The following is a 19,406-nucleotide window of genomic DNA, read 5'->3' as shown; positions in this document are numbered from 1 at the left end:
TAAAAAAAAAAAAAAAACTTGGGATAAAGGCAAATACTTCCTCTGAAATGTCAAGATAAAATAAATCTTCACAGAAAAGCAGAGCATTAATTAATAAGAGCACAAATATTAATGAACTAAGAGTACAGGAAATATTGGAACCTACTTTACACAGTCTCAAATGTCAATAAATAGTTGGTCACCCTAATTGTTTAGGTTCAGACAGAAATAATGGCTAGCCTATCAATATGTTCTCCTGTAACATAATGAAACCTTTAAAATCTGGTTGAACTTGTGAAATACAACACCGTCCAGTTGAGTCAAATGGTCTGCTCTGTGTAGTAAATAGGTACTGTAATTGGTTTTGCAGATAGCACCTAAAGATCCGTTGGGTGTATCACTGTTTCAGATGATGTTCCGAAATCAAAGCCTATCAGTGTTCAGATTCAAAATTCAAAACCATCAGCAGGAAAACAAGAACACTACAGCCCAATTCTGTGGCACTAATCCATTTTAAAAATAATTCGTTTTAAGTTCAAATTTCAGTGTGCTTTGAATTTTTAGTTTTTAAATTTCAGCAGACCAAGATCAATTTGAATTTTAAAATAATAGTACTCAATTAAATTTGTAGTATTTTTTAAAAAAGCATTTGCGACTTGTTTTGACTGTCCTGTTATATTCATAATTACATGATTATAACAGAGCCATTAGTGACACCAACCACACAAGTTCTACAATAAATTTGGTTTATTAGATCAAATAAAATAATTGAAGCTGAATAGTTTTATAGTCATCGTAGTTACAAAGAAAATTAACCAATAACACTCTAAATGATTCAAGATAAAACTCTAAATGTATATTTAAAAATAAAACTTGCATATATAATTTCCAGAAATATGGAAAATGCAGTTATATCAACTGCCTGTGATTTTCTTGAAATTGCTATAACAGCCAAACTGGTTCACACATAAAATTAAGTTATTACCTCTTACCACAAGCCCTAAACTATTACTTCACCCAGATGTATTTTCTGTAAAGCTGGTGATCTAGAAAGTTTTAACACTGCATAATGATTCAGTGAATTATTTTTAGGCAAACAGCAGCAATCTTATGAAATGCAAAGGTAACCCTCACATAATATAACAATATCCCCAGCAATCAAAATAACTTTAAACAAAGATAAACTAATTCATGAGAGGAGTAGAAAATAACAGAGACAAGAATTAAAGTATTTTAAACTTGTTTTTGTTGCTATCCATTGCACGGCCAGTTCTTCTCAGTGGGTATTTCTCTCTCGGGAAGACGTTTTCTTTGTATCCAAGCTCATGAAGCATAGAATTCCGAGCTGCAGGTTGGCATCCACGATGTAAAGGGCAGCAAACAGTGCAAAAAGAGAGGTCTATTCTCTTTCACGATTCCTAAAAATAGAGTTTAAATCAAATATGAAATCAGTGGCTACACTTTTTATGAAGTCACTCAATCCCTTATTGGCTTTTGATCATTCCTTACAAGATATTATTTCACAAATGCAGTACATTTTAAAAAGGACCATGCAAGCTGTTCAGATGTGCATTTTGCCAATGGGTTGAATGCAGCAGAATCTGGACTTAATATGATTTTTTAATAAGTTGACACTAATAGAGGAAACTTTAAAACAAGACAATACAAGTTAATATGATAGTTTACTGTCACTGAGCATTGAACATATGTACGGAAATTGTTACCAGCTACAGCTGAACAGGTATTTTTAAAAAAAATCTACAAAAACTATTGAAGAACAAACTATAATACAATAATTAAAATAAAAGAGACAATCAATACAAAATATCGATAGATTATAAATATTGACAGTTCTCCTCCTGCTTAAAAAAGTGACTTAGTAATCATGCAGACAGTCCTTTTGTGGGGTGTGGCATCACAGAGTGTCCATGATTAGTGCAACGAGACCCTGGTCGCTGTTGGAAATAAACTGTTCTTGAACATAGAGGTGCTGGCTTTTGTATTGCTAATTTTTAGCTGTTAAATCTGCTGAGTAGTCAGTAGATCCAGTGAGTCTGTAGCAGCACTGACTTACCCAGTTTACGCACAATTAAAGAATACACTCATTTGTTTCTTTCAGCACAAAAATGGAGTCGACGCTTTACTCCCTTCAAAAACAACACTGCATTCACCCAGCCAAACCCCTCTGGCCTTTTCATTGGCTCACCGCCACACGGGTAATCACTCTCCTCCTCCTGCACCCAAAATCCATCCCATGCAAGCAGCCTGCTTAACTAACCCACGCATGTGCATTATTACTCCCGTACATCATCTCAAGATACGTCATCAACAGTGATCAGCACTGCTCCTGACGCAGGCAAGTATGCAAATGCGACGAGACAAAGTTCAATATTCAGATTTATTGGCAGAAATATTCAGAATGATATCACATACAACCCTGAGATTCTTCCTCCTATGGGCCAGGCAGAATTTCTACTTATTTTTAAATTTAGACATACAGCACAGTAACAGGTCTTTTCAGCTCAGAAGCTCATTCTGCCCAATTACACCCAATTGACCTTTATTGTGTGAGGGAGGTTCTCTGCCTATTGCTAGCGGTCATGTGGCCTCCCCACCCGAAACTCATTCGGAAGTCACACCACCTGTCAGGACTTGGTGTACTTTTTGTTACACAAAGAGCTATAGGCAAAGTTACAAATTGCAGGTGGAGCGTCAGTTAAGATTGGGCTCACACCACTGGTAGGTGCACACCTTGCCATTGGCTGGTTTAAAATCGCTCAGCATCCTTATTGGCCAAAGCCCTGTATTTAGCAACAGCACAAAGGACACTCACTCTCTCTGCCTTGTGGTGCTAGGCCCATACATGCTCCATGCCAGGTTTCTACAGCAGATGTCACTTGGAAGGGTCGCGGGTAAGGTGCACGCTGCACTGAAGCTGAGCCGTGGTATTGCTATAACTCAGATTGCTATAGATCAATACTGGCAGTGGAGCCGCCCTTCTCAACTGATCAAGGGATCCAAGAGTGGGCGTATACCCCTGCGGGTACAGTGATAGGAGATCCACCTCCTCTTATTCAGGGGTCTGGAGGAGGGTGTATGTAACTCCTGTTTATAGGGTGTGAATGACTGCATCACCTGTGTGAATTAATAATTGTGTACTGTTTAACGTTCTCCCCTGTTAGTTTCCCATTACGATCTGTTCCCATGCTCCCTTACAAATTGTGCGCCCACGTTCCCACATAAATTGTCTCTCATTAATTGTTGTGTTAATAAAGTTGTTTGATTGCAAACCCTTGTGTCTAGATTCATCTCTCTATGAATGCACCAAACCTGACACTTTTTCAACAAAACAATCTAAAACAGCCAGTCCTTTTTGTATGGCGGGAAGAAACCCTGGGGAAAACCCACGCAGAAACAGGGAGAACGTACAAGCTCCTTACAGACAGCACAGTATTCCAACCCCAGTACTGATCGCTGGCACTGTAACAACTTTGTGCTAACCGCTACACTAGCCGTGTCATCATCGTTAATGCAAAATACTGCACTCAGGAAAAGATGGATTATCAAAGAGAAAATATAAGCAAACTGTGCAATACAGAGCAAAATAAATGTTCAATAATAAATAATGTGCAAGGTAAGAATCCTTAAATGAGTCTCTGATTGAATGTTGTTTAGGAACTGATGTTGGAGGGGTATCAACTGTTCCTAAATCTAATGGTATGAGTCTTGTGGCACCTATATCTCTTTACCAATGACAACAGTGAGAACAAAGCACATCCTGGGTGGTGTGGATTCCTTGATAATTGCTGCTGATCTCTGATGGCAATGTTGCATGTAGATTTTCTCCCTGGTGTGAAGAATTTTGTCTGATGTACTGGGTTGTGTCCACTGCCTTTTGCAGCCAAGAGGTGATGGTAGGTCCACTGTTTTAATAATAAATTAATGACTTGGTTTTTGTTATATATCATACCATTTCAACTTTTGGACATGTGGCAAACATAAGGGAGAATAGCAATCAACTTCAAAAGGCTGTTGATAGACTGGTGGAATGGATAGATATGTGAAAAATAATATTTAATGCAGAGCACTTCAGACTGATGTATCATGGTAGGAAGTACAAAAGAGATAATGTAGAGCAGCCATTCTCAATGGGGGCTACAGACTGAAATCCTTCAAGAGAGCCAAGATGTATGGGAGGGGGGGGCATGGAAACTGAATGGATTAAATATTTTTGGGGGAAGGATAGGACTTTGCTGTATAGCTGCAAGATTTTTTTCAAGGTTGGAGGCACTTGGAGAAAGCTTAGAATTACCTAGATAAATGCAGAAAATAACCATGTTTTCAGAGAGTTCCTTGCTTCGACATAATTGTGTGACGGATCTCACTAAATTTTTCATCTTATGGCTCAATGTGTATAAACCATTGCATGCGAAGAATTTAAAAAAAAATTGTAATATGCATGTTCATGTTTTGCCCTTTCCTACATGTTCAATAAGAAGGATTTCCTATTTGTCTGATTGTTTTGGAATCACAAGCCACAGTTATTATGCTCTGAGTAAAAGCCTTGTTTTGTTTTCACCTCGTGCAACATTTTAAAAAAAAATGTAGTTGGTAGGACAGAAGTACAGAAGATGTCAACTAAATTTGACTGCTTCACAGGGAAGGGAGCCCATAAACTTTGAGCAGAGTCCTAAAGGGACCATAGCCAAAAAATGGTTGAGAATGGCTGATGTAGTGGGTTCAATACAACAAAGTGTCCAGAAGAGGTTTATATCCAAGTTTTTGAAAGTGATAGGTAGATAACGGAATCTGATAAAACATTGATAATTTAGCTTACTTAACATTTATTGCAAGCAAATACAATTCCAAGTCCAATCTAACAATCACTATTGCTCTTTTATAAGCATTAATTTGCATACTAGTTCATAACAAATGGTGAGTAACATTATTATACCTCAAAGTTACCAGTTATCTTTAACCAGGAAGAGTCTAAGCAATTACCTTTGACAAATAATCGAATTATCATTGTGAACTTCCAACATTCAATATTTCAACAATCAACATTGTGCGAGTCACCCTTGTCCAGAAACTCAAGTGGACCAACTACATCAATATCAGACAGGTTATGCTGTGGTTATTGACTCATCACCCAACCCCAGTAGGTCTTTACATCCCCATCATTACGAGTCAAATGCATGACAGGATGCTCTCCATTGGTCTGAAGGAGTACCATTCTCAAGACACTTAGGACAAAGCAACTCACTAGCTTAGAGTCTAATTAATTTAGCATTCTTTCCCTTCACCATTGTCGACACTGTGTGCATGATCCACAAAATATACTGAAGTTACTAACAGAACATGCTTGAAGGACCATGTTCCTGCTCCTAATTTATATTCAATGAAAACTAAACGCACATGAAAGTTTAAGAAGAATTCAGTATTTTTGTCACAATATAATTCAACATTTATTCCAAAACAGTCAGTAGTTTCCATAAACACTTACCATAAGTTGGAGGAAGAATTTACTCAAATACCATTTCTTGGCTTTTTCTTACACACCGAGCAACTTTCTTCTTAAATTCTCCACAAGGATCATCTCTCCATTCTTTCTACAAGAAAGAATGACGATGGCGGTTTAAAATGATCTGATCAGGTTTTACCGAGAACAACTGACATCTTAACTAATCTATTTAATTTTGTTTCTCTTCTCACAAATTCCAAACCAACTTGATATTGAGTTTTTTTTCCCCCTGTCTGGGCATTTCTTTGGGCAAAGAACCTATTTTCTTTTGTCTTTTCACAGCAATGATAATTGTCATTCCAATTTCTCCCTTATTGAAGAATCTTAGCTTCCAACTCTTAATACAACCTTCTAGTTGGAACACTGTTTGAAATGATACAAAAGATCTCTATTTGTCTATGACCAAACACCAACTATCCAGTAATCGTCTGTCTCCTTCTGAACCATGAAACTACCAACACATAACTCATTAGAGTGTTTATGAATATTAACTTCCAAAGATCTTTATGTTTTCAAGTATACCAATGTTACTCCCAAAATTACCTGTGTCTAGATCCTTCTCCCAGCATTCAAGAGGTGTCCTAAAACACTGATTGACCCAATTTTCCTCAAATCACATCTACTCTTAAGCCTTTTGCAAGCATGGATTTAAGAATGGCAACGAGTAGGCAATGGGAAGTAGTTAAAGGTTTAAAATAGAGTAGGGTTGAAGTGGGGAAAACAGTGCAAAGAAACAGAAATTAGGTAAAGGGGAAAAATGCAAATTCAGAAGATGTCAGAACTTGAGAGTTCATTGAAGGTTTTTTTGGGAACCAATGCAAAAGGACATGAGTTTGGAGAAGAGCTAATTTTTGGGTTGTTGTCTGCTAATACAAGGAAATGGTTGGAAACTACCTAGTCCAAGACAGAGACTGTTGAAGCATAGGAGCACAGGGAGATGCCATCTTAGGGAACTGGCTTTAAATGTGGACAGAAGCTGAGCATTGAATTCAGATGGGGTGATTTAAACAAAGATAGGCTGGAAATACGTTCAATTTTGTTCAGAATTTATCATAAAAATAAGCAGACTGTACCTTCATGCAGCCAATTCTTGGCTACATTCAGGTATGGGCTCATTCGTGGCAAATAACATTCGAGGCAAATAACATTCATGGCAAATAACACAGTGGCCAGTCAATGACCATTTCCTAAAATAGTTAAATCACTTACCATTGGCATTACTAATGCCAAGTCACCCACCATTAACATCCTGGGTCATCAATGACCAAAAGCCCAACCAAACCAGTTAAATAAACATGAATAAATGGAGCAGGCATATGAGGTACACTATCACCTGCCATTTGCCCTCCCAGTCACATTGTCATGCCAAGATCGAAATATGCCTCAAGTTCTTCCACATTAATGAGTCTTGAAACTCTAGAGGGGAACACCATCATCAGAAGTAGACTTCACCACAACCTTTTGAAGGGGAATTAAATGCTTCTCTGGCCATTGATACCTACATCCTGCAATTCAATTGAATAATAAAGGGCATATAAAGAGCTGCCATATTCTCAGTGGGCTTAATGGTGTCCCTCAGAGTATGGTAATAATTTTATGATTCTGCGCAGGAAGTTGAATAACTCAGCAACAAAAAAAAGGGAGGTAAGTTGGCTTTAATGTAGGCTTGACACCAAAAGTAGAAGAAACCAGTGGAACATCCAATGGCAAAAAATGGCCAGTGGGAGGTTAGTAAAAGAGAGAATGTACATTAATTATTCCAAATTACCATTAAACAAAACAATATAATTTATGGTCAGATTCTACAGGACATTCACTTTTGGAATGGCGGTTTCTAATCAGGGCAATGAAAACTTGACCGTGATTGTGGATCTATGAGCAATGCACAAAGAGGTTGTGGTGGGTAGGGTCACAATAAAGAGAGGTCTCTTTTAAATAACAGCTGTTATATTCGGAGGTGGGCTTGCCTTTTTTTAAAAAAAAAATCACTCACAGGATGAGTAAAGTCTGGCAAAGCTTCTTTTAATTGTTCCTCCTTAATGATCCCAAAACTGAGTGGCTTGCTAGACCCATGCAGCAGGCAATTAGAAGTCAAGCACATTTGGTAGTTCTGGAGTTGCGCATGTGTCAGTCATGATGGTAGATTTTTCTCCCGAAAAAAAAAGAACCCAGTGTTCTTATGTGACAGGGTGATACTCACTTTATTCTAGATCTTTAAGGACTCAAATTTAAATTGGCCAGCTGCCATATCAAAGTTTGATTGTGTCAAAGTTTGGAGGGAGAAAATACACATTCATACATGATAATAGTTCTGGCAAAAGGTCTGAAGTCACATTTTGCTTTGTAACTCTCTTTAGGGAAGATGGACTTGCTGTGTAATTCTAGCATATTTTCCTGACTTTAAAAAAAAACTCTACCTTTGTAAATTTTTAAAAAAAATTGTTTTTCCATTGCTCCCTTTTTATTAAATACATCATACACACCATTCAACTAGAAAATGCAGAGAGAATAACAGTGAGATCATCAACACACAGTTCTCTTTTGAAGGGAATATACCAGCAGCTTCATGCACAGTTAACCATGGAAACCCAGAAGTTCCTGTCAATGTGATCATCTGCTCCTCTAAAGACCGCACTGTAGTTCAGACTTAAATACAATCTTCAGAAATCAACGAATCAATAGGAGCCAGATATTTACAAGCATTCCAGCCCAAAAAAGACCCTGAAAATATTGTTTTGTTGCATGAGGTACAGGTTTCAAATGGTATACTTATACTCATTTTACCCTCGAAAATAATTTTGTGTGGATTGTCAGTCCCCCAAATGTTCTTAAAAATGTTTTTTTTCCCCACCTTCTAAAATTGCACACGGAGCACTGCAAAATGTTAAAAATTAATATTTAATACAACTGATTTGCCAAAGATTGTTACAAAATTTTCTCTCAACAGAGCAGTGGCTGACTACAAAACCCAGGTGATGAACTTCTTATCCATGACCTGCTGTGGCTGTTGGGTCTCCCCTCACCCTCAGTTTCGCTAAAATATTTGCACATCTTTGTTTCCAATTAAGTCAAAGGTTTATACTGAAAGCTATTTTTTTTTGTTTGAAATATATTGTTAGCATTTTCCACTTTTTGGTTTTCCAATAATTACACATTAGAGAAAAATCCCAGTTCTTTGTCCAAAACTGTATTTTCTTGAAATCCAAACTGATTTAATAAGTATCTACATCAAGATGACCCTTTCAGTGATAGTTAATACACCTGCTTCATTCTATTGAAATGATATATATTGACCAAAGCAATATGCAAATATAAATAAAACTTTTATATCTGCCTATATAGATATACAATTTCCTATTGACTGTTCTCAAAACTGTAATATTTATATGTTTTACAAGTATCTCTCGTTATATTTTTGCTGCATTTCAGAATGAAATCTACTCATTTAACACTTCATGGGTTGAATGAAAGCAAAACTAGCAATTCTAAATGTATAAACAAATATTTCCAAAAGGCATGAATTTCAGTTTATTGCCAAAGTTAATATGTTCTATCAATATCTCTAAAGTCTGAGAGTGCAAAAAAATAGGCTTTAATTTGTAGCTGGCCTGATTCCATGTGCTCGAATGAAGGACAGGGGGAGGAAGGTCGACCTTTATGGCTGGGCCACAAGGGGAGTTACTAGGGAGCAAGTCGTCAGTGGGTGGGCCGGCTACCCACACACAGTCATACATATCACCACAGAGGTGAAAAGAGCAGATTGTTCCATTAGAACTAGAATGTTCCATCAGGAATATCATGGTGATGGGGAAAAAGGTGTGGGGGAGGGGTTAAGAGAGAAAAGGAAGAGAGCAAGCTATGGGCCACTGACTGAAAACTGCTATGCATTTAATAATGGATATCTGTTACATGGCAAATATGGTATTCACCAAGTTCTTATCATAGTGGGAACAGCATGGGTGGGTCAAAAAAGCCCTGGAAATCATCATTAGATAGCATGAACTCAACATTTTCTCACTACATACTATTTTTGTTATTACAAATGTATTAAAAAATTGTAGAAGATCTGTTTTGACTGCTATCATTTCACAAAAGGAATGTTTAGTGGAGTTTAACAATTTATAAATGGACCAAGCTTTTGAAACACAAATTACCATCTGATGGAACAAGAACATTACAGCACAGTACAGGCCCTTTGGTCCACAATTTTGTGCTGACCCATATATACCTATCAAACCTACCTCCCTAACTCATAACCCTCTATTTTTCTTTCATCCATGTGCCTGTCTAAGAGCCTCCACTAACACCTTTGGCAATGTATCCCAGGCACTCATAACTCTAGGTGTAAAAACCTCTAATGTCTCCCTAAACTTTCCTCCCTTCATTTTGTACAGATGTCCTCTGATGTTTTCTACTTCTGCCCTGGGAAAAAGTTGCTGACTGTCTACATTATATTTGCCTCTCATAATTGGGTAGTCCTCTATTAAGTCACTTATCATACTCCTTCGCTCCAAAGAGAAAAGCCTGATAATCTTCCCTCATAAGGCGCATTTTCCAATCCAGGCACCACCCTGGTAAATCTCCTCTGCACCCTCTCCATAGCTTCCTTGTCTTTCCTGTAATGAGGTGACCAGAACTGAACACAATATTCTAAGTGTGGTCTCAATCAGAGATTTATAGAGCTGCAATATTAGCTCACAACTCCTGAACTCAATCCCCCAATTAATGAAGCCCAGTATACATAGAGCTCTTAACAGTCCTACCAACCTGCCCAACGACCTTGAATGATTTATGGATTTGGACCCAAAGGTCCCTCTGTTTCACATTGTAAGTATCCTACCATTAACCATGTTCTCTGCCTTTAAGTTTGACCTACCAAAATGCATCCCCTCACATTTATCTGGATTAAACTCCATCTGCCACTTTTCCGCCCAAATCTGCATCCTGTTGTGATATACGACAGCCTTCAAACACTGTCCACAACATCTCCAACCTTCACATCTGCAAAATTACTGGCTACAAATGCTGCTCTATTCTAGGTCGTGAACTGTTGACAACGCTGGAAGTGTTGTTGGTAAGGTGGGTGCACTTCACTAACCACTGGACTTTAGCATTGTTTAGCAGTACTTAACATTGAGCTGCAACCCCAACCCACCCCCACACACCCCATTGGTACAGGGAATCGGGAGTGTGCATTTAAGTCCCTGCCTTGTAAGAGTGTGTTAGTAGCTGCATATTACTTAACATTGAATTGCACCTCATTGGTACAGGAATTGGGAGTATTTGCTGAAATCCCTGTCTTGCAGGTGCATAACAAAGAGAGAGATAGAGTAGGCGGCCACTGGTATTGGAGATCGCTGTATCTGATGTGAGCTGATACGTAGTTTTTAAGTATCATGTTGTTTTGTGTCTTCCCCATTACGATTTCCCTGTGTGTATAATAAAGATTACTCCTTCTTTGTCAGCTTGTGGCTGAACCCACCAAACTTGACTTAAATCTATTGTAACAATTGATTACAACAGAATTTTTCAAAATATTTAGATATGTTGGCAGTTTTAGGCTCTTCCTCACCCTTTTCATTTTCAAAATTTATGAACAATCTGATAATGAGACAGACTGAGAATATGGGGACAATTTAGGAAATTTTTTTGAGTATCCTAATGTTTCTCTTGTTAGCCCTATTCTACCTTGGATGCAGGCTTTAAGGAATGGGTTGAATTGGGAATAAAGAGTTTTAAGGATCTATATATTCGAGGCAATTTTGCTTTATTTGAACAATTAACAGTTAAATTCAACCTTCCTAAAAGGCATTTTCTTAGATATCTACAAATTAGGCATTTTTTCAGTCTAAATTATCTAATTTTCCTCAAATTTCAAATACCAATGCTCTTGATTTATTTTTTTTTTATTTAAAGTTTTCCTATGATAGATTGATAGCAATTATTTGATGGACGCAAGAATACATTCAGGGATGGGAATCAAGAATGAGTGGGAACAAGACTTGAATACATCGACCAGATGAAAATTGGGTAACACGCTTGATCTGATTAATAATACTTCATTCTGTGAACGACATTGTTTAATACAATTTAAAGTTGTACATAGAATACACATGTCTAAAGTTAGATTATCTCATTTTTATCCTGATGTTGATTCATTATGTGACAAATGTAAAATTTTTGAGGCCTCTCTGATTCATATATTCTGGGTATGTCCAGAACTACAAGAATACTGGGGGGCGTGGCAAGATGGCGTAGAGTCTAGACGTGTAATCTTGACCTCTCTGGCCAGACTTTTAAGTTCCAATTTTTTAACCCTTTGTTTTCAAGTTTAAACTTTTTAAATTTTAGTTTAAAGTATTAAGGAACTATTATGACCATTAATGATAAAAGATTAAACCTCAAGTGCAGAAGAAGTTACATTTTCGAAGTGCTGAAGATTTGGGGCCAAGACGACTTGATATATAGCTTCAGGTTTAATTTCTTCAGTGTCTAAACCACAAAGACTGCCAGTGGGAGCTGAAAAAAAATGTCTACTACTCAACAAGTGAAGGACAGCACTGGAATTACCCGTTCTCTGGAAGAAGGTGCGGGTTCCCAAGAAGTGGATCCCAATTCTGAAAGCCTTTCGATTTTAACGGAGGGAGCATGCAGGAAGACTACTCCATTGATGGAAATGCATCAGGAAGCATTTCAACCTGAAGATATCGCTTTCCACCGTGATTTTGTGAAAAAACAACGAGCTGCGGGGGGAGACTAGCGGTGACCCCCTGAGGAAGTTGAGGTGCCGTCGCTGGGAGTCCAGACCCACAGTAAAACTTTTAAAATGCCTTTGGTTGAGTTGCAGCAGGAGCTGCAGTTACCTGGTTCTGCCACTACGTCAGAGAAAGCAGGGCTGAGCTTTTCTGATTTACAGTGTAAGCAACTAAATGCAGTCATTCAGCCTTTAATAAATGAGATGGCTCAAATGATAAGTACTACAAGAATACTGGGAACAATTCTTAAAATTCAATCACAGATTCTCAGAGATGATTTTCTTGAATTCAACTCAAAAAAATAGTAACTTTTGTTACGAGCCCAGAGGACCCATAAACCCAGCAGCAAAAGATATTCACCAAGACAAATGGCTACTTAAATAAAAGTTGCTTTTAATTATCTTTAAACATGTAAACAGAATTAAACTTTAACTTATCTATATTGACTTACTTAACCTAACCTCCTTCTAATTCTAAGTGCTCATGTATGTAATGTGTGTGTAAGTTCAGAAAAGTTATTTGGTTCACAGTCCAATCTCACTTCTCATTCCTCCAAATTCACTGGTTGCAGGCAACTCTTATACTGTGCACAGAATTTAACATTTATAACATTCACCAAGCTTTGGTGCTTGAAAGGTAAATGGTTACCACTCAGGAAGGTTCTTGTCGGTTTTCAGAGAGATTTGTGTTCCTTTTACTTCCATCAGCCACTTCAGTGTCTTGCCGAAGAAACCTTTCGGGTTCTCCAGATGATAACCTCTTTCTTTCAGGTCACCAGAGAATTCCTTCTTGTTTCTCTTATTCCAAGTGAAACATTAGACAGCCAGTACTCTCCTTTTGCATGAACCATGAGGGCTTTGATCAGGACGTCTTCCAAAATGAGGCATTCTCCAAGCTTGCGAGCTTGTCCTGTTCCAGTCCCAGCTGCAGTCTGCTGGCTGTAACACTGCAGAACTGACCTCTGTCTCTGTCTCTCTCTCTCCAAGAGAAAGCCTGTTTGAGTCTCTTTGCTTGCAAAACCACATGACCCTCTTACATCAGCAAGCTCTCCTCCAGACACTATGCAGCTATGCAGCTCCAACAAGCTCTTTCATCTGTTGCTTTTTGTAAACAACAATCCATTAGTGAAGTCTCTTGAGCACTCTTCAAAGGTCTTGCAAAAGCTGAGACCCCGATATGTCTAGCATGAGGCAGAGCTCCAGTATTTCAAATAAGATCTGTTTTAAAGTGTTTGTATGTGACCTACACTAACAAACCTTTCCCAATTTATCTCCCAAAAACATATCTATATACTCTGTCACACTTTAACTTCATTGATGGCCAGACGAGCAATTTTAATAAGATGGAAAGACAGCAGAGCACCAACTCATATGTAATGGTTACAGGATGTCTTGCTTGAGTTTGGAGAAAATTAGATATAAATGTTAAAGAATTGCATTTGACAGAAAAACAGAATATAAAGCTAGAATATTATCAGACCACTCACCCCTGATATTGACAATAGAGTTAGAGGACATCCCTCCAAGAATGTATAGATGGAGATGAAACTCCATGCTACTTGAAAGGCAGGATTTTAGAGAATTCATTAAAAGACAAATTAAAGTGTACTTTGAAATAAATACGGAATCAGTGAAAGATAAGTTTATACTATGGGACGCAATGAAAGCGTTCATCAGAGGGCAAATAATAAGTTATGTAACCAAGATGAAGAAGGACTACAATCAGAAAACAGAGCAGTTGGAAAGAGAAATAGCAAATATAGAAAAATAATTAGCAATGAAGGAAGATACAACTAAAAGAAGAGAATTGGCAGATAAAAAAATAAAATATGAAACACTACAAACATATAAAGTGGAGAAGGATATAATGAAGACAAAACAGAAATATTATGAACTAGGTGAAAAAACGCACAAAATTCTAGCGTGGCAGCTTAAGACAGAACAAGCTAAGAAAATGGTATTGGCATCAAGGAAAAAAGACAAACAAATCACATATAATCCAACGGAGATTAATGAAAACTTCAGAGAATTCTACGAATAATTATACCAAACTGAAAACCAAGGGAAAGAAGACAAAATAGATGAATTTTTAACTAAAATTGAACTACCAAAATTACAAATAGAGGAGCAAAATAAATTAACAGAACCATTTGAAATAGTAGAAATACAAGAGATAATAAAAAAACTACCGAATAATAAAACACCAGGAGAGGATGGATTCCCAATAGAATTCTATAAAACATTTAAAGATTTATTAATTCCTCCCCTCCTGGAAGTAATCAACCAGATTGATAAAACACAAAGCTTACCAGATTCATGCAAAACAGCAATAATTACAGTAATACCAAAGGCAGGGAAAGATCCACTCGCACCAGCGTCATATAGACCAATATCTTTACTTAACACAGATTATAAGATAACAGCTAAACTATTAGCAAACAGATTAGTCGACTATGTACCAAAAATAGTAAATCTAGACCAAACTGGATTTGTTAAAAAAAGACGAACAACGGACAATATTTGTAAATTTATTAACTTAATTCATGCAGTAGAAGGAAATAAAGCTCCAACAGTAGCAGTTGCTTTAGACGCAGAGAAGGCCTTTGACAGAGTAGAATGGAATTATTTATTCAAAGTACTACAAAAATTCAGCTTACCAGAGAAATATATTAATTGGATTAAAGCATTATATAAGGGGCCATTGGCGAAAGTGACAGTAAATGGATATGTATCAAAACAATTTAACTTAAGCAGATCAACAAGGCAGGGATGCCCACCATCGCCCTTATTGTTCGCGTTAGCCATAGAACCACTAGCAGAATTGATAAGAACAGAAAATAAAATAAAAGGGATCAAAATAAAAGAAAAGGAATTTAAAATCAGTTTATTTGCAGATGACGTTATAGTATACTTAACAGAACCAGAAATATCAATAAAAGAATTACATAAGAAATTGAAGGAATATGGAGAAATACAAGATCAACGCAAATAAAAGTGAAGCAATGCCAATGAATAATGCGGATTTCTCAAAATTTAAGAAAGAATCACCATTCAGATGGCAAATGCAAGCAATACGATACCTAGGTATACAAATAAATAAAAACCTTGGCCACCTATATAAACTCAATTATTATCCACTAATGAAAAAATTACAGGACGACTTAGAGCATTGGAAAGACTTACCACTAACGCTAATAGGAAGGATAAACTGTATTAAAATGAACATTTTCCCAAGGATACAATACCTATTTCAGGCATTGCCAATACACTTGACAGAGAAATTCTTCAAGGAGTTAAAGAAAATAATAAGGAAATTTTTATGGAAAAGGGGGGAAACAGAGGATAGCACTAGATAAATTAACAGAATGGTATAAACAAGGAGGCTTGCAACTGCCAAACTTTAAAAATTATTATAGAGCCGCACAATTAAGATACCTATCAGATTTTTATCAAACAAGGGAAAAGCCAGATTGGACTAGATTAGAACTAGATAAAATAGGGGAGAAGATACCCGAACATATATTATATAAATGGGATGAAAAATTGGTACAACGTAGGAATTCTCTAGTATTACATCATCTGCTCAATATTTGGAAGAAGATTCATGTAGAAAGGAATAAAACAAATTACCAACTACCAAAACTAATACTGACGCAAAATCAGCTAATCCCTTTTACAATAGATAACCTTTCCTTTAGAGAATGGGAGAAAAAAGGGATCAAAAGAATAGAAAATTGCTTTTCAAGAAATAAATTATTATCCTTTGAACAAATGAAGGATAAATATAAAATAACTCACGATACAGTGTTGGCATACTACCAACTGAAATCCTACTTGAAGGACAAAGTGGAAACAGTCTGAGGTTACCAGAGGGAAGTAATTTTGAATATGTGATTACAGACACAATGATAATCAATAAATTTATAACAAACATGTATATTAAACTGCAAGAAAAGGAGAATGAGGAAACAAATGGTAAAACTAAACAAAATGGGAACAAGATCTAAACATAAAGATAAAGTAGGAAACATGGGAGAAGTTATGCTCAGGAACTATGAGAAATACAATAAATATGAGATTACGTATGATACAATATAACTGGATACACAGGCTATATATTACACCTCAAAAGTTAAATAAATGGGACCCAACAGTATCTGACAGATGTTTTTGCTGTAAAAAGGAAATGGGAACAACAATTCATGCAATCTGGACATGTGAGAAAGTGAAAAAATTTTGGGAAGATCTAAACCAGATATTAAATAAAATCACAAAAAGCAATATACCAAAAAACCCAGAGATCTTCCTCCTAAGTAACATAAAAAACAAAGAATTTGGACTTGATTTGGATGGTGCACAAAAAAGATTTGTTAGGATAGCCCTAGCTGTAGCAAAAAAATGTATTATGTCAACCTGGAAATTAGAAGATAATTTGAGAATACAACAATGGTATATAGAAATGAATAAATGTATTCCATTAGAAAAAATAACATATAATTTAAGAAATAATATTACAATATTTGAACAAATATGGGAGCCATACATGAAACACATTAGAGAAAACCTACCGGGGACATCTACCACCTAAAATGACAGAAGGAGAAGGGAATGAAAAGAATTGACTCAGTGGAATTTCTTGTTTATTTTTATTGAGTGACAACATTGTTTGATGGGTTTAATGTATCTTAGATTCTGAACTTTAAATGAATGGGAGGGGAGGTAGGGAGGGTGGGATGGGAAGAGGGAGGGGGGGGAGAAAATGACACTGTATATATTTGAAAAGGAAAATGTATGTATCTTGATCAATGTGGTTTATAGTGTGGAAAAAAAAATTGCATTTGTCAAAGATATGGGGCCCATTCACAGACTATTATCTTAATTTGATTACCTAGGCAGGGGTGCTCTGGGAATTTTCTGTCCGATGTCCAAGAGCTGATACTCGATTCTTTACAATTTATTTAGTGATGACTGTGTTTAGTGGGAGAGGTTAAATTAGTATGGGGGTTTTTTTCTTCCTTTTTTATTTTGTTCTTTTTATTTTTTTGTTACAACCAGAAGAGAAAAATATAATTAAGAAAAAAAAAAAATTAAAATTTAAAAAAAAATTGGTTACTCCCAGCTCCCTATAATTCTACTTCTTCATCCAGGTCATTTATATATTAAAAAAAATCATAAAGAGCTAGCATCCCAGAACAGAACCCTGTGGAACTCCACTAGTCAATGACCTCCAAGCAGAATACTTTCCACCAACTACTACTCTCCGGTTTAACCCAATTCTTAATCCATATAGCCAAGTTTCCATGGATCCCATGCCTCATGACCTTCTGAGCGAGCCTTCCACGGGGGACCTTGTCAAATGCCTTACCAAAATCCATATGCTCCACATCTACTGCCCTACCTTCATCAATTTTCTTGTTTCTGCCTCAAAAATTCAATTGGGCTCTTGAGGCATGATCTTCCCCTCACAAAACTATGCTGCTATCCCTGAAAAGACTGTACTTCCCTAAATGCTTGCAAACCCCATCCTTAAGAGTCCTTTCCAATAGTTAGCTCACCACTGATTTAGGACTTACTGGTCTACAATTCCCTGGATTCTCCTGATTACCTTTTTTAAACAAGGGAGCACATTTGCTATTCTCCAATTGTCCGGCCCATCCTATGTGGCCATCAAATCCATGCTGCTGAAGACTCAACTGCGCTGGGTGGGTCACGTCTCCAAAATGGAGGACCATCGCCTTCCCAAGATCGTGTTATATGGCGAGCTCTCCACTGGCCACCGAGACAGAGGTGCACCAAAGAAGAGGTACAAGGACTGCTTAAAGAAATCTCTTGGTGCCTGCCACATTGACCACCGCCAGTGGGCTGATCTCGCCTCCAACCGTGCATCTTGGCGCCTCACAGTTCGGCGGGCAGCAACCTCCTTTGAAGAAGACTGCAGAGCCCACCTCACTGATAAAAGACAAAGGAGGAAAAACCCAACACCCAACCCCAACCCACCAATTTTCCCTTGCAACCGCTGCAACCGTGCCTGCCTGTCCCGCATCGGACTTGTCAGTCACCAACGAGCCTGCAGCAGACGTGGACATACCCCCCCATAAATCTTCGTCCGCGAAGCCAAGCCAAAGAAAGAAAAAGGCCAAGGAGGATGCAAAGATCATCAGCAAAACTCCAGCAATCTCTTTCCCTCACCCCCACCCCCCCTTCCCATAGCAACCTGGGGTCATTCTCATCCAGCCTGGGGATTTATCAATCCTCATGTGTTTTTTAAGTAGATCCAACACTTCCTCTTTTTTAATCTCTGTATAGCCTAGCACAATAGTTATACATTTTTAAAAAATTTCCCCCATTCAAGAGTATCTTTCTTCAGGTGTGAATGATCCAAGCGATAAATCCTAATGCAATAACAGAAATACTTACTGCAGCATCAACATTAGCAGGTGAGTCACTGTTAGGATCAGCGAGCATAGAGATGACACTAATGAGAATAGTCTCCACAGTATGAATGGGTAGCCAACGTTCCTCAGGCTTTTCATAACCAAATTTATCCTCACCAGGTTCATGCAGAATTGAAATGCACACATCACCATTCTTGCCAACTGTAAAAACAGAGAGGTTTTAACACTTTCCCAATAGTTTATGAATGGAATGTGGAGATTCAACAAACCAGTGAAAGACAACATAAATCTAGAGCATTAAGTTACACCTATAGCTCTAATTACACCATCAACAATTGTTACTGTGCCTCATTCCAAATAAAGCAGTTTATTTAAGCTTACAAGAGCCCATTGCAAATTCCATCCATGGAAGTTCTCCCACAACATACAAGTTCACAGCTATCAAGAATATTATTCCAAAATCAGGTGTAAATGAGCAAAGATTTTGACAATTAAATATGCATTGTACATAACTGTCCACTAAAAACATCAAAATAATACATGGAAAATGCTGGAAACATTCAGCAGATCAGGTAGCATCTCTAGAAAGAGAAATAGCATTAATATTTCTGTCCAAGGCCTACTTTACTGCTAAGTTGATGCTCAACACTAATTAGAACAACACCTGACATTCCACTTTGGCAGTCTCAACCAGAAAGCATCAAAATTGATGTCTCAAATTTCTCGTAACCTTCCCCCTCATTTTTAATTCTCCCCA

The 19,406-nt window shown here is 37.3% G+C and overlaps 1 protein-coding gene across 4 annotated transcripts in view; it reads right to left on the bottom strand.

Moving 5' to 3' along the window:
• Positions 1–1,202: 1,202 nt before the first annotated feature.
• Positions 1,203–19,406, bottom strand: part of ube2g1b (ubiquitin-conjugating enzyme E2G 1b (UBC7 homolog, yeast)) — a 33,433-nt gene continuing 15,229 nt past the window's right edge. For all 4 annotated transcript variants that reach the window (XM_069933330.1, XM_069933332.1, XM_069933331.1 and 1 more), the window contains 3 exons: positions 18,672–18,850; positions 5,483–5,588; positions 1,203–1,397 (listed from right to left, as the gene is read on the bottom strand). In XM_069933330.1, coding sequence (XP_069789431.1) covers positions 5,502–5,588; positions 18,672–18,850 — 266 coding nt within the window. In that variant the 3' untranslated portion in view covers positions 1,203–1,397; positions 5,483–5,501. The remainder of the gene's footprint in view (positions 1,398–5,482; positions 5,589–18,671; positions 18,851–19,406) is intronic.

This window comes from Narcine bancroftii, chromosome 4 (genome assembly GCF_036971445.1).
Source record: "Narcine bancroftii isolate sNarBan1 chromosome 4, sNarBan1.hap1, whole genome shotgun sequence".
Lineage (NCBI taxonomy): Eukaryota > Metazoa > Chordata > Chondrichthyes > Torpediniformes > Narcinidae > Narcine > Narcine bancroftii.
The sequence above is the reverse complement of the archived record's forward strand: the minus strand, read 5'-3'. Positions and strand labels throughout refer to the sequence as shown.